The sequence below is a fragment of the Pleurodeles waltl genome, chromosome 9 (assembly GCF_031143425.1).
Source record: "Pleurodeles waltl isolate 20211129_DDA chromosome 9, aPleWal1.hap1.20221129, whole genome shotgun sequence".
In the NCBI taxonomy this organism is placed as follows: domain Eukaryota; kingdom Metazoa; phylum Chordata; class Amphibia; order Caudata; family Salamandridae; genus Pleurodeles; species Pleurodeles waltl.
The window spans coordinates 238,158,717-238,175,074 of record NC_090448.1 but is presented as its reverse complement, the minus strand read 5'-3'; the positions used below and the strand labels follow the sequence as shown (position 1 = coordinate 238,175,074).

At 42.0% G+C, this 16,358-nt stretch overlaps 1 protein-coding gene across 1 annotated transcript in view; it reads right to left on the bottom strand.

The window, feature by feature from the left end:
- ACAD9 (acyl-CoA dehydrogenase family member 9) overlaps positions 1–10,319 on the bottom strand; it is a 386,804-nt gene extending 376,485 nt beyond the window's left edge. The window contains exons 1-2 of the mRNA XM_069206630.1: positions 10,105–10,319; positions 5,191–5,284 (exon numbers count right to left, since the gene is read on the bottom strand). Of these exons, the coding sequence (XP_069062731.1) occupies positions 5,191–5,284; positions 10,105–10,263 (253 nt within the window). The 5' untranslated portion in view covers positions 10,264–10,319. The remainder of the gene's footprint in view (positions 1–5,190; positions 5,285–10,104) is intronic.
- Positions 10,320–16,358: the final 6,039 nt, after the last annotated feature.

Here is a 16,358-nt window from a genome sequence, read left to right as displayed (position 1 = left end):
TATAAAGCTGCATTGACATTTTAAATGTGCAATTTGCTTGTATTTCACAGTTCGGCAGAGGTGCCTTTTGATTAAATCAAATGCTAGAAGGTTCAAGTTGATGTTAAAGATTAATTTAGACTACACTAATTGCTTATGTTGAAACAAATTTAGATTTCTTGTGTTTTATGAAAGATTAATGACTTCGAAATCATGGTCAAATGAGAAAAATACACTTGTCTGTTATACCTAATATAATGCAATAATAAAGCTTTTCTATTTTAAGTGAAATGTTTTACTTACACTGATATTATTAATGATGAATGTCTAAGCTTGCATAGTATACAAATGTATTAATCAACTGCATTTTATATTTTTATTTTGTTGGCATAACTGAGGCCTACAGAGCTTGCATTTCACAATCATGTAAATGTGTTGAATTAATTTTTTATAACGTTAAGTCTCCTTTCAGAATTCTCCCCCATGAGAAGTCAAGTTCCATTTGTAAAAAGTCTATTGTTCAACTGTAGAAGAACTGTACCCGTTTGGCCTTCAAAAGGTTAAAGTCCAGAAACTGGGACCCCGGAGAACTATAGACCTAAGATATAAAGGGATTCCTAATCAAGTCACAAAGGTACTTTTTTGTTGAGTCTGACAGGGAGGGTAGTCTGACAGGTAGGACATACTTTGGTTCCTTTTCTTATTATTTCCTCTGGCTTCCTATTGGCAGCGTAAGTTGCAGGTGCCTACTAAGGGCCTCATTAGGAGTTCGGCGGACGGTTTTCACTGCCTGCCGAACTTCCAACGTGGAGGTTGCCACCACACTGGCTACCTCACCGCCGGACCCATTAAGGTTTCCACCCGCCAGCCTAGCCGGACATAGGCTAGAGCGTCGTCTCTGGCTCTTAATTAAGCTGACCGCAATGCTGTAATCCGCAGGGTGCACCAGCACCCTCGCAATGATCACGGTCTGCTTTGCAGACACTAAACATTGCGAGTGTGCTAGGAAGGGGGCCTCTGCACTATACATACCAAGTGCATGGGAAGTGCAGGGGTCCCGCTGCGGCCACCTGCACCTGTTCTCCGCCTGCCTTTTCATGGCAGTGTTACCGTCATGAAAAGACTGGCAGAGAACAAGGTCGTAATCAGTAGGGCAGCGCGGCATGCAGTGCTGCCCTGACGGATTAGGATCTCCGCCACCTCCAGACTGCCAGGATCCAAGATCCTGGCAAAGCTGGCAGTCGGACCGCCAGGGTTCTTATGAGGTCCACCTCGTCACCTCCACACTCGTAATGAGGCCCTATGTCTTTGCAGAAACAAAGCCAGACATATGCTACTGATAAAAGAAATTAAACGAAGCTGTCTAAACGAAAAACAAAAAAGGAACTTATACATATTTACAGATTTTCAAAATGCCACTACAGGATAGTCACTTGTTTTTAAACACTTGTATGATAATTTAACAAAAACAACTCTTTGGGATGAGTATCAATCGTATTTATTATAATGTATATGGACTATGCACCTAGTATGAGTGGAGTGCAAAAATTATTCTCAGGAAAAACGTGTAGCCATATCAGCCAGGAACAATTCAATATACATTATGAAGGAATCATAGGACCTTAAGTTTAACCTGCTACTCTACTAACAGCCAAGCTGAGAACTCCTTCAATAACTTGAGAGTAGCCTTCAGCCAGCCTGAGAATTTCAGCCAACAGCACTAAGCTTGCTGGGACTCGCAGGGTCATATTTTCCATTAACTATTTATTCAAGCATAAGACGCTTACTAGAATACAACAAAGAAAGAAAAGGATATCAGTGCACCCATGTAAGAATTCCAATTTTGCAAATTCCAAGCAATCCAATGAGTACTGAATTAAACTTTAACCATACTTCGGATGCATCCTCATATGAAGCAACAAGTCGTCCCACAAAACAATTGGTAGAGAAAATATCTGGCTGATAATGAGGTGGAATGTATACAAATACATTCACATTAACCTATACTACCAATTACATAAACTCCTCTATCAGAGACAGCAGCCACTAACCTTCCACCTTATCAACATATCAAGCAAGAACGTGAATATAATTGTGCGTTATGCAATAATTTCCACTGATAGAGGTAGGACAATAATCTTCACCAGGCACTAGTTACAAATACATGCATAAATTGCAGGATAAACTGGAGGACCCCACCTAGTGGAGCAACTATCCAGAGGCAACTACACACTAAGAACCACAGCCCAACTTGGGGAGTCGCCCCAAGGTCTCTTTGACGTATGCCTCATCTTTCCCCCCTACCCACATCCCTCCTTTCTCGATGCTCCCCTGCCACACTGTGTTTATATTAGAGATATTATCCTTTGATCAGTGTTGTAGCTCTCCAGAAACTAGTTTCTTTGTGGGGGGGGTTTTCCTTGTTCTTATTTTGATAACTGTTCTGGTGTTATAGACATGCCTCTATGTCTCTGTTGATACCTCAGAGGGGCTCGGTCTCTGCTGGACGAATGTGACGCCAAAATAATACAGCACCGGCTGTACGGAAGTACAGCATTAATGTATGTATTGGCGTTGTACTCACTACTAAGTCAATGTGCTATGTAAAAGCTCCAGCGCTAATGTGAATGCAGTTATTTTTATTTAGAATGTCACGATACGTAAACGCAAATAAAGACATATTAAACAAAAAAGTACGTTACAAGGCCTTTTCTGTAATGCGCTGTTCTTGCGTGTACACACAAAGGTTGTATCTCCATCAACTCCTCTAAGTTTGAACGAATGCAATAGGTGGCAATGGATGCCCCTGCCTGCCACTTTGCTTTAACACCATCAAGCTCCTCTTTCTTTCTTATGTCTCATACCGGAGGTTAGGGAAAACAAATGTGTGTTTTTCCTTCAAATTACCCTTTTCTTCCAGTCATTATAGAAGGATTGGACAAATCACTTAATAAAACCAGTGTGCTATCACTGACATCAATTCACCAAAATCCCATCACGCGCCCTTTGATCTCCACGTTCCATCACACACACATACATACAAATTCACACTTAAACACACTCTCTCTCTGTCTCTCACATAAACACACTCTCACCCGCGAGAAAGCACACGCCATATACGTAATAGCATTTTTACTTACCTCAGCTGCCATGGAAGGGCATATTCCAGCTAACTGTACTGCACTTCTATTACATTAATAGTGAATAATATTGTGTAATGTTTTATTATTCGCTATTAGTATAATAGAAAATGACAGAAAACAAAGAGAGTGGAGTCCCACCTGACCTCGACACACGGACGAGCTGCCACTGTGTTCCTGGCACTGAATGTGCCACCTCTGAAGCCAGTGGTCGCAAAGGCAGTGCCAGGGGTGGCAAAGGGCAAGCCAGGGGTCGCAATAACGTCTAATCAACAGGGCTATCTTCCTTCCTCTGCCACACCACGACTATGGACACGAGGACCACACAGACTCGTGGGAGACATATACACCCCGAAGATATGTAATCAATAGACACAGAAAGCGTAACTGGCTGGCTATTGCGGGACCATGATATATACAAACAGTTCCAAGCTACATATCTAACTGAGCATGGACCTGAGAGCCTTAAAATAGAACTGTGGATTTATGGTGATAAGATGGTCCGTAGAGAATAGTGTAGCCGTACAAAGTTTGTCAACTAGTTTAGCCTGCACTCTGAGTGCAACTTGTTTCAGAAATAGTTCACCGTTTGAAATGTTCATAGTCCATAGCAATCGATATTGCCAACATACTGAATATAAGGCTGAATGTGTATTGTACTAATCAATCAAAACTCAACACATTGAAATTAAAAAAAATTACACAAAAAAAAAAAAGGTTTGCTCTCTTCCTCCTCACTGCATTCCTCAACAATTGGGAAGTAACAAGGTTTCCATTCTGCTTTCAGACTCCTGGCCCTCTGTTTCGGATGCTGAAGGCAAGGTACATTTTTAAAGCAATGGAGAAGCTACTCAAGAAAGATCACTCAGAAATATCTGCTTCATCATAACATTAGGGCTTTCCTCCTCAGCCTCTCTAGGGACACCCACCACTCTAATGCATACCATATTTTCTCTATTTTCCAAACTTTCGACCCTTACATTAAGGTCGAAACTGCTGAAGCCCGATGTTCTTAAAAATCCTGACGAATTCTCAAGTAATGAGCAGAGCCAAAAACCTTTCCTTAACACATCACAAGTTTCCCTTCTATGCTTCCCCTGAGCATTCTCACTATTTGTGATCCACTGTCAACTCTCTCAGCACCTCCTCCACAGAAGTGAAGCTACCCTCAAAACAATCAAGTCTGCTATGGAGGTTTCATACGACACTGCATCGACATTTGGTAACTCAAGCGGGGCTGCAATGGACACTTGAAGCCTTTAATCATTCCTACTACTCAGTAAGTGCAGGTGAGGGTGGACAAAAGGACTGACATTCTCACCTTTCGGTTTCTGTAGCCTTTGGAGGCTCCGGAGTCTCAATTTCAGAACCCTTGGTGGACTCTGCCATGCTTACCACAACACCAGTCAGTACCCGGGTCACCTGCCCCATCATTTACAGGCCGTCATTGGCACATCTGGCTTTAGAGTACTGTAACTGCCAACATTAATTTTCTTAACTGAATCTGTGCTACACATTTGAAATGTCCCAGAATCAAAGATGAAGGGCTCTGGTTTAGACACGATCCTCCATCCTCCAGGGTGTACCAGTCCAAAACATTGCTCACAAATGTTCACTATCAGGTTGCTCACCACATACCTCTCCAACACTGAGTTTTCAAATATTTTGAGGTAGAAGATGTTGCAGTGTGGCCTGAAGAAAGTTTGCATTCACTCATATAGGATGAGTGACTGACACTCTATTGACACCATAGAAAAAATTAATTACCTATGAATAGTTTAATTATGCTCGGTTATGTTTCAGAATCACAATTTTTTTTCACAAACTGTAATGTAACAAACTCTGCTTTTCTTTCACAATCTGTAATGCAGAGCTTTTAAACACTGGCTTGAAATTCAGTCAATCGAGGTTTTCCCAGGTTGCATTTGTTTCTTAAATTAAAACGCAGAACATGAAAATAGTTCAGTTGGTGTCAGTGAGACACCTACTTATTGTTTTTGGAGGTAGTGGTGGACAGCTTACACTGCAACATATGTATCATGCTATTTTGACGACAACATAGAAAAGGTACCTTCTTCAGCAAAGAACTTTTCCACAGGTCCGACAAACTGGTTTATTTCTTCTAGCTCTTCGTTGCTGATTTCTGGATAGGGAAACACTTCTTCCTAGGAGGAAATACCGAAGAGTTAAGCTGCCTTGAGGTAAAGCTCAAAGGAATGCATATCTCCTGTTTTATAAGGTGACTGGCCTCCAGCCAATCAGAAAGAGTGTTCCTAAGAAATATGCAAGGCTGCCAGTCAGTAGTTTGAAGGAAGGGTGTTTGCGACTGGAAGAAGCAGTGTTCAGAATGGCCAACTCTTTGTGGGGGTACATTATGCTCTTGTTAGAAAGCTTAACGGGTGTGTTCTTTGTGGGAATCAGCTTTGCTAGTGAGCGATCTTGAGAGTGAAAGCACTTCCAAAATAGTCCTTTCTCTTGGGGCAAACCTCCTGTTGTAATACTAGATAGATAGAACGCTAGATAGTTATAGAATGTAGAATGTAGAATTCTGTGTGGGAGATCGAGGTCAGTTGGGAGAGGAGGCTTTGCTGATCGGACGCTGTCGGTGAGCCTTTATTATTGATGCTTCTTGAAATAAAAGAAACACAAAGAACATCTGCAAGTGTGTACATCTTTGATTACAACACCTCCAGGTTTATACTGATGGGGAGAACCTGACCCTAACAGGGAGACACCTGGGGTGCACCTTGTAGCTGAGATCCACTATCCCTCGTGTTGCTCCCGCCAATAAGAACCAGCTTGCAGAAACAATGAGGGAGCCAAGTCTGCAGCATGTTCATAAAAAACCATAGGAACACAAACAAACTCCCTGGTGACATTGCTCAACATCCCAGCCTCCCCTTCATTTTTCCGTTGGTTAACTTCCTGTCCATGTTTGGAATCCACTTTCAGGAATACCATGGAAAGGGATGGGTGGTATCTACCAGAATTATGCATTATGTTTCTCACCAGAGACACTGTGCACCCTGATTCTTCCTACCTGTGGGCGAAGCCCTAAGGTACATTCACTGATATACGCAGTATGGATGAGTCCTTCAGCCTAGTCCTGAAATAGGGTACAAGAGCGAAAGCTATGTACAGCCCGGTAAGTAGCAAAGACCCAGCTTGTCTGCATGGTGAGGTACTTCCTGCTTAGGGTAGTGGCAGATACAAAGACTATTTTAAATCAGAATGTTATTTGGTACTCTGATCCTAAGTGTTACTACATTTACTACGTTTTTTTCCTGTATATTAAGTATGTTATCTTATATTCGCATGGGTACAGTACACGTGCACTGGATGTATATTGGAGCAATAGAAAGAGTTGGAACCAAGTATAACTTGTGTTTATTCAACGAAAAGTCAATTTTTATTGCCCTGTGTAACTAAAGATGGTTTTAATGCTGGAGAACTAGGAAAATTGTGACCTGGTGAAGATAGCTGAACATAAAGCATGAGAGAGAGGGCACAGGGGATCACCTTGGAAAACGAAATCAAAGTCAGGGCCGGTTGAGGCTGATAAAACTTTGAATTTCCCTCTGTTGGCAATAGCATCTTGTTAAATGACTTTATCACGAGGACAACAAAGTTGCATCTAGGGACTTAAGCATATTATATAGGCGTTGAATGCGAAGGGGTTTCCTCACGAGGACCAGCTAGGTGTCATTACATTAATCAAGAAATAAAAACAGTTGCCTCAGGATTTATTAGCTATACATAATCATATTTTAAGAGGAAAGGTCACCGATTATCTATGGGATATTGATAAAGTCAACGAATAACAAAGAATATGTATGGGACGTGCAATATTGCAAAAATTTACATTGATTTACTAATAGTCACACAAATACATGTAAGAAAGTGGTAAAATAATAGTGAAAATGTTGTGCTAATCAATCTATACAAGTGCAAGAGATAAATATAGTTTAAGAAGATAAATCAGTAAAATTATACATATTAACCTATGATAAATCCGCAACTAAGGAATCAACAACATTTCAATGCTCTAAACAGAAATGGTCAGGACTAACGTCATGACAGAAACAAAGTCACTGAGCTATCTTAATGCCACTGGGTGCTCTGCAGCAATCTACACCATAAGGTATTCAAAAGCCAGAGATATACTAAAATGATGAACACTAGTCAGGCCAGGGAATCTTTACATAACAGATACACTCTACAGAAAGGACTATACCATTCCTTCTATACTGTTTAATGTATAAAATATAAGCCAAGTAAATACAAGAGAAATAATGTAGATGACTCACGCTTTTGTCTGTTTAGTCAAGCCAATTAACTAAGCAATATTAATACATGCAGGATTTAACTCCTGTTTGAAAAACCTGAAGAAAAATACTTTAAAAAACAAAATTGCAGCTGGAGTATTTATATACTTCAAACATGAATGGTGTATGAAGCAGCCCTTCAGCAAGGCTACTGGGGCCCAGGCCTGGAATTATCTCCCTTCTTGCCTGGCCATATTAAAAAATGAACTACAATACCTCCTCTTCTAAAGGGTCTTTGTTCCTTGACTGTCTTCGTTTATGCATGTGAACTTGCTCGCATTTAGCTGGAAGCACCCTCTTTTTACTTCTATTCACTGGCTTAAAGTAACTCCACAGATATCTGTTTTTTAAACCAGTATCACCCTCCTAAACAATGTTTATCCTCCATTCATCTTAGAAGGATGGCCCTCCAAAAGGCCTGTCTTAACCCATTTTCAGGTGGCAGCCCACCAGAGAGCAGAGCTGTCTGGTTTGCTAAAGACATCTTTTTGACTTTCAGAAAGTTGACCTTGGAATGCATTCCGTTCATTGATCACCACTGGCTTTGTGATTTGTAACTCACACTTTCTGGCTTTCCATTTGCTAGCATTGTTTGCTTTAGGCTCTCCAAGTTCAGTTGGTCCCTCCCATTGCTTAAACCATATTTTCTGCATTCTTCCACAAACTCGCTTTTTGTTAACAGGCCTTTAAATCTTGTTCTTATTGCGTCACATTTGCTGTGCATTCAAAGACCAAGCTCAAATGTCAGGCATTGTCTTCCAAGAGTGCTTGTTTATTTTTCTTTCTCTGATTTCAAAGTGAGAGGATTTATGTGACAAGCTTGCTAGATATTGGAGGTAGAAAAGAGATTTTTTCTAGCACACATTTAAATGAACTATGTAGGTATTTCAGAATATATCAGAATTAGGAACGCATAAATGAAGCACATTTTTTGTTAATTCTGAAGTGTGTTGGAAACAAGTGTTTAATATGATCAAAATGAATCATTAAACTAGGTGATGCAATTTCCACACATTTTCGTCCGTGCACTGTATAGTTTTATTAGTAAAGCTGTATGTCTGAGCACATGTATTGGTCATTTCAATTGAAAATGTGTTCTCTAGTGGTAGTGTGTACCACACGATGAATACTTAACTCTGCGCCACTCCACTCTGCACCATACCACTCCACTTTATGCCACTGCACTCTGCACCACCCCATGTCACGCTACGTCTCTTCTTTACCCACTACTGCTCCATTGTATGCCAATGCACTCTTTGCACTCTACACCACACCAGTCTAGGCCACATAAATCTTCTCTACACAACTGTACTCTACACCACTCTGCACTCTACACCACTGCAGTCTAGGTCAATACAGTCTGTGGAAATGCACATTACTTTGTAACACTCAACTCTATGCACCTGCAATCTACGCCAATCCACTGCATGCCACTCTAATTTACTCTGCTGCACTCTATGCCACTGCACTCAAGACCACTTTACTCAATGCCATTACACTCTATGCAACCACACTCTTCCCTGCACCACTCCACTCTGAAACAATCTATTCTACTTCACTGCATTTTATGTCACTCTACACCATTGCACTCTACTCAACCACTGCACTCTGTCATTCCACTCTGCATCACTATAGTCTACACCATTGCTCTCTCTGCCACTCTACACCACGTCACTCTCCACCACTTAACTCAAGTCTACTCTATGTCACTATACTCTACTTTGCACCACTCTATGCCACTAAACTCTACTATGCACTCTACACCACTGCACTTTATGCCACTCAACTCTAAGATACTCTACACCACTGCACACTACACCACTCCAATTTACGTTCCTGCATTATACAACGCTTTATTGTACGACGTTAAATTCAATGCCACTTCACTCTACGCCACCATACTCTGCAACTGTCGACGCCAATGCACTCTACACCAGTCCACTCTACCCTATGCCACTTCCAGTGTAGGTCACTCTACACATCTCCACCCTATGCCACTCCAATACACGACACTCTCTGCCATTCCATTCTTTAACACTCTGCTCCACCCTTCGCCATTCCGCTCTACGAGATTCCAAACCACACTCCTCTATGCCACTAACTTTTAGTCATGCTAAACAGCAGCTACGCTTGTGAACAACATGGCTAAAACACATTGGCAAAGCCAGTAGCTCTTGCATAGGCTTTGTCAATGCTTGTACTGATTAAAGAGGTTGACAGTGCAGAAACTGTTCACTAGTTCAATTACAGACTGACTGATTACTTTCAATTATCTGTTTGCTGTAAATTCTGTCACCAGCTCTTGTTTACTGTAAAGCGCTCCAATGTCCTCGGCCCAAGTTTGCGATACAGGAACCTACTTATATGCACGAGTACATTGGGAATGCATAGTCTTCCTGCAGTGTTTGTGCTCCAGCAGTAGTGGGCGTCTATTTTCGGTACCATCCGTACACTGCGCAGGTCCCCTGTGATGATTGGAGCTGCCTCACTGTCTGTACTGGGCAGAGTGCATTTCAGCCTGCCACCCCAAGAGTCTGCAAAAACTGGAGCCTCTGCTACGAGCACCGCCAGCTCTAAAGAGCAGACTGGACTTTTCGGTTATTTTCTGAAGGGTCCAGTCTGACTATACTTATTACGGAGTACTCTGATCCGCACATTACCTTACTGATGGACCCCAGGAAGAGCTGCTTGGCGTAAGCGTGGCGGCGGGGACAGGTCCACAGCAGCCTGCGAGTCACCTCCGCAGCCACCGAGGGGCTCCTAGCCCAAACATGTGCGCCTCTTAAGAGGCGGCTGACACGGCACACTCTAGCAGCCATGGCTCTCAAAGTCAGATGCGGGAGCAGCCTGAACTTTTACCCATATGATAAGCTAGCGCGGCGCGTCCTGATGACGACACACGCCATCGTCGGAATATCACCACGGCTTGTCCGTGCCAAAGTGCTTTCCGCCTGAAGAAATGAACGACTCTAGAAAGATTTATATATTCTTACCTGCCACAGATCTGACGATGTTTCTTTTTGTCAGGTTTCATTCATCAGTGAGGTGTTTAAGTGTTTATTCAAATTGGTTAAACAAAAAAAAATCTGATATTTCAGCAGAAACACACCTCAGTACACCAAGGGAATGATGGTCGGCATTTAAATAGCACGTATATTAGAGGTGTCAGAGCGCTACAATAGAACGAAGAACGTTACACGAGAAATTCAGAGTAAGTGGGTAGCAGGTGACAGTATTGTCATCAGCATGTACAGCTACTACGGTTATAGTAACGCTCCCAGTGCATTCACCCGCATTACCCAACGAAAAGCAATGTGACGCAATCGAAGCTCCTTGATGCTTAGTGTCATTGCCTTTACGGCAGTGTTAAGCCAGTACGCGATAACACCGAATGGTGACAGGAGTGTTGCGCTCACATTGATGCAGCTGCTGCGCAGGGGACTACAACTAGCGGCTAGCATCCAGGGGAGTTTCATGTGTCAATCCCGCAATGCGCCCTTCCCGTTGGCCACCTGGTGTTATACAATAAATACTGGGGGGTTTCTAGGTGTTGAAGCAGATGTGCTAATTAGACATTATTAATGAATGTTCATGTGTTTTGAGTAACAAAAAGTTAGTAGAGAAATTAATTGTATAGAAAATAATCTGCACATTTTAAAATGTGCCCACGGGGTATGTCAGCCACTTATACGAATTTATACTAAAATGATCAAACATTGTGTGAAATAATAGAAATGTGTAATAATAATGTAGTAATGTGCCATAATGAGATGTATAACCCATGTTTTGCATTATATCATAGAAGCTAAGTTAGCCAAAGTCGTGGCCTACTTGCCAGGCCTCATGCAGAAGCAGAATTAATAAACGCACAATGGATGTAGAAGTTACTGGTGCATATGAGCTGACTGTAAACTGTGCTTAGCTAGAATTTTCTGCAATGTACCGACGGACAGGAGATGATGAAGTCAATTAGATACAATTATGTGTAGAGTAGGCTGAATGTACTTTCCCAGGACCTGAACAATAGAAGCACTAACTGAAGAGGAACATGCAACATTTTCAATACCTGAAGAGCCGGATGATGAAGACATCATACAGTGGACCAATCCATGAACTGAGAAAGATGAATTATTAGAAATCATAGATATGTAGAATAAAATGTATCACATATGGAGGACTAATTGATCAATAAGGAATTAGGGTGATGGACTGAAAAACTCTAAAAAAAAGTCATGACAAGGGCTAAAAATTTTAGATACAGGAGAAATTAGGCAGATGCGAGATGCGAGGGGAGAATTGATGACGACAAGAGACGCGGTTTGAGATTCTGTCATTGGACTCATGCTCTTGAGAGCCTGATGCATTGCTGATCTATAGATGACCTGAAGACGAAGACTGACTTTGTTGCTGATCCATTTTGTGGATAGGTAGCTATGACAATGTGACTGACTAACTTTGTGCCTTTCCCTCTAGGTACCAACTGCGCTGTTTTATAGTTTTTCGTCTAGCTAGACGTTTCCAAATTCATGTTTTCTAAATTGTTTTTGCATGAAGTCCCACATGCTGATGCTAATCTGGGTTAGGTAGGATTCTATTGGGTGACGTTGACAGTGACAAATGATTGACAGACTGGTTTCTGAACTCTGCTATTAATGTTGACATTTATCTTTGTTGGTTTATGCTGAAGCTTTTGCGCACATGTTTTCTCAAGTTCTGATTAAATTGTGGTCGCTAATAAACTAATTATGAACGGATTGAATAAAGTTTTAATTAACCTTTAGAATTGTAACTAATTGTAACTAATAGGGAAATAAAAATTGTTGAACGTTTTATCGAGTTGTGGTTATTCATGAATTGTTGATTATAATTGTCTATTGACTAATGATACTCTTAGTGGTTATCGCTAGATTACATTGATTATTGATGTCACTGGTCACTACGTGACTAGGATACTCCATGCAATCCAAAAGGTTAATCGGCCTATACGCGTCCCCTTGTAAGTTTACTTATTAAGGATCAGGCACGTTAGCAGTTTGGGTAGCAGCTCGATGGTTAGTTTCCTTGTAGAACTAGTTATGTGGTGATTAGTGGTTATGGTGGTAGTTTAAGTTAGGGTTAGTTGTTCATTTTTTTATGAGATTTGAATTTTGTTTTTCTGAAATGGCAATTGTAGCAAAGATGATGTCCGTTTAACCCAGAAATGACTTTCCCAGATCCTGGATCCCGCTAGTAAAGTTGGGTATGTTCTCGGCGTTCTTGTGATAGTATGAAAGTGGTAGGTTGTCCTTGCAAAGGCTTAAGCAAATTGCAGGTGAATTGTGACGTATGAGAGGTAAAAGTAGAGAGTTTATGTACTCCAGTTGAAGTTTAGGAGGAGTGTGTGTACTCCGCAGTATGAGAGTAGGGAAGTCGTCGAACTTCATGTGTGTGGCGCTTTGTGCTAAAAAATTGTCCATGTGGTTGGTGATGTACGGACCCTGCGTGGTCTAAGACTCTGGAGTAGATTGAAAAGTGTAGGAGACACGTGGCTATATGTTGTAATCTGTCTGGTTTAGTAGGTTGGTCGGGTGTGGTCAACAAGTCGGTGTGTAAGTTAAGTGAGTAAGGGAAAAATTTAGACTGAGTCCTATGTGCACCAGGACAGACCCATTGATCAGTTGAGAGTGAAATTCGCAGGTCGAATTTTGCTTGCGAATGTGGGAGATTGAGAAAGAGGAATAGCTGCATGAGCAAAAGTGCCATCAGTGAAAATCCGTAAGGTCTCTGAAGTGATTGTGTACCTTACTGTAGTAAAGCAGCTGATTTGTTTTTGGTTATTGGATTTTGGTTAAGTGCTCGCAGTAATTTTGCATTAGTTTTGTGTGAGTTGAAGTTTAGGAGGACAAGCCGCAAGACTTTGTCAGCTGCAGTGTGTGAGTGTGATGTCATAGTGAGCTGCGCTGGGATAGGTTGGTTAGTAAGAAGAGTCGTGAGCAGATTGGCAGCCGTCCGTAAGAGGCAATTGGTTGAGTAAGCGGGTGAAAGTAATCCTGGGAGTAAAAGTCATTTCCTTATTGAATCGAATACACAAAAGATAGCGAAAATGAAGTTTTTCAAAGTGTTTCGAAGTGCCATGAAGGGTGATTCTTACATTAAGGCGACAGTTGGGGAGCTACCCCACCAGAAAATTCTCCGGCATTTATTGTAATGGAGGACCGAGGTGTCGCGCCATGTCTTTGGTTAAAGCAGTGGTGCAAACTGGCAGAGAAACAGGGAGCTTTGGTGTTTCCAGATCATGGAACATTTAATTTGAGAATTTTGGATCTGTTGCAAATGACATTATATGAGATGAAGCCACTTCCGAGACCAGCTCAGTTTGAGGCTTTAGCGGTTTGGGAGCTTGTAGCCAGACAGCAGCAAGAGATGAAATTCCAGAGGAGAGTAAAGAAGGTAGAGAAATCTTTGGCAGAGGCAAGATGGGATTGGAAACAGAAGAAGTGGACAATGACAATGGTACAAGGTGTTAGATTGTTACCCGCTATTGCAGAAGAAGATGAGTCAGAAGAGAACGAGGATACTGACAAAAGAGACAAGAGTTCAGGGAAGAAGAAGAAGAAGAAAAAGAGTTATGTAGACAAAGAAGATTCAGATGTCGAGGATCTTATTACACAGATATTGAGGGATCGACCTCTGCCCCATGCGGCGCATGAAGGAGGTCCAAGTACTAGTTCTGTTCTGACTGCCCCAGTTCAAGTGACGGGAACAATGGGACCAGTGCAGACAGATAATGGACAGGTACAAGGGGTAGTGCAGAGTACTCCTAATGCAGTGACTACTTCGGTGGTCCAAGCACAGATGCACCACCCATTGATACAGAGAATGTATCCAGATGTACCAATTCTTGATACAACTTCGAACTTAGTGGTGCCGTCGGAGCAAGTGCTCCCAAGGTCAATGCTAGTTCAGACTGATCTGACTCCAATGTTGTTGCCTCAGGCACAGCCACAGGGTTTGCCAAAGTTTACGCCAATGACAGGGACACAGTCAGATGTGACACCAGTGATGAATCAGAGCAGGAGAGTAGCCCTTCCACAAAATACAGGTATCAGAGCAGCACCAGATGCAATATCGTTGCCGATTACAGTTAGTCCATCGGTACCATTGTTTGTGCAGAAGAAATCAAATGCAGGAGAACAGGGTGAAATGTCACTGAGCCTCGTGAGGAGGGGAGTGAGTGATCATGTGCAGGTGATATCGTCTATGGGTCAGACCTTTGATGTATCTAGACGTTAATGGATCTTAGTCCACTTGTTGCGGTTCCAGATGCGGTAAATGGCCCAAGTGCAAGTCAGAGCTTAAAGCTTTGACACCGCAAACTCCATGTGCTGTGGTACAGCAGGTGCCATTGCCAAATGCTAGTAACATCTTGTTGCAGGGATTGTCAGCACAGCAATTTAGCGAATGGTTGGATAGTTTGAATACTCCTCGAAATACATCTAAGGGAGAAGGGCAGATCAACGGTGTAAGATTGGCCACAGAAATAACTGAGTTAGTTGAAGGAACGATGGGAGTGAATAGGTTAGAATCCTACATGGAAGAAGAGCTGAGGTACTTGTGTCCGAGAATTACAAGAGAAGTGGGCAAGATACATCAGAAATTGGCAGATCTGGCAGACAAACATGACATAGAGATTGAGAGAACAAAACATTTGAAAAGGAGTTACAGGTTAGATTTTAAGGCAAAAGATTTCGAGCACATGAGGTCAGCAGGGATGAAGGCGCATCTAAAAGAGTTGTTCAGATTTGTGGAGCATTAGAAAAATGGGAAGGCAGATGGGCAAAAAAGAAGGATAAACAGAAACAAGATTCACAGGAAGGATCTGAAAGTGTTCAGAATGAAAAGGATCCAGTAAAGATTTTACCGATGAGGGAAATTTCAGGAGGGCAGTTTGTTGATGTCCCATGGCACAGGAGTGATATTTTGCCATTCACAAATGATTACCCGAAACTGAGAGAGAAACCGCTTAAGTGGTATCAGCAGACAGATAGATTTGTAAAGCTTTCTAAATGTCTGTGGGAAGACTTGAATACCTTGTTGGAAAAAGTGGTTCATGCTGATTTGTGGGTTGAGTGCAAAAGAGCAGTGGATTGGCCGACAAGTGAACCAGAAAGGGATAGAGTTACAGGTGCACCATCACCTGAAGTGATGAAACATTACTATAAGGTAATTGAGTTCCTGAAGATGAGAATTTCTCCTAAAAATATTGACTGGCAGAGGATTGACAGGACAGTGCAGGAGGCGAAAGAGTCGATCTAACCTATTATGAGATATTGCTGAAAGCGTTCAAGGAGTACAGTGGTAAAGAAGCAATTGAGCCGAAAGACATGTTGCACTTTGTGTTCAGGTTTGTCGAAGGGCTGAGACCTGAAATAGGGCAGATGATTAAGGGCCTGATTCCAACTTTGGCGGAGGGGGTTAATCCGTCCCAAATGTGACCGATATCCCGCCCACCGTATTACGAGTTCCATAGGATATAATGGACTCGTAAAACGGCAGGTGGGATATCCGTCACATTTGGGACGGATTAACCCCCTCCGCTAAAGTTGTAATCAGGTCCTAAGAGTTATTTGATTTGCTGGCAAGCGAAGCCGATTGATGAGGTGTTGCAGTATGCGAAATATTGTAGTAATGAGATTAAGTTGAAGCAGAAAAAGTTGAAGGAGAATACAATGGTGATGCAGATCAAGGCAGCTCAGACAGGAATGCAAGGAGCTTTAATACAACAGATGCCGCAGCAGCAGGGAAATGTCATGTTCCAACCTCACATGAGAAGTAGGGGTCGTGGAGTCAATATGACTCAAGGTCCGGATTTGAGTACTGTGGTGGTTCAGAATGATATACAAGGGATGAAAAAGATGTTACCATGTCATCTGTG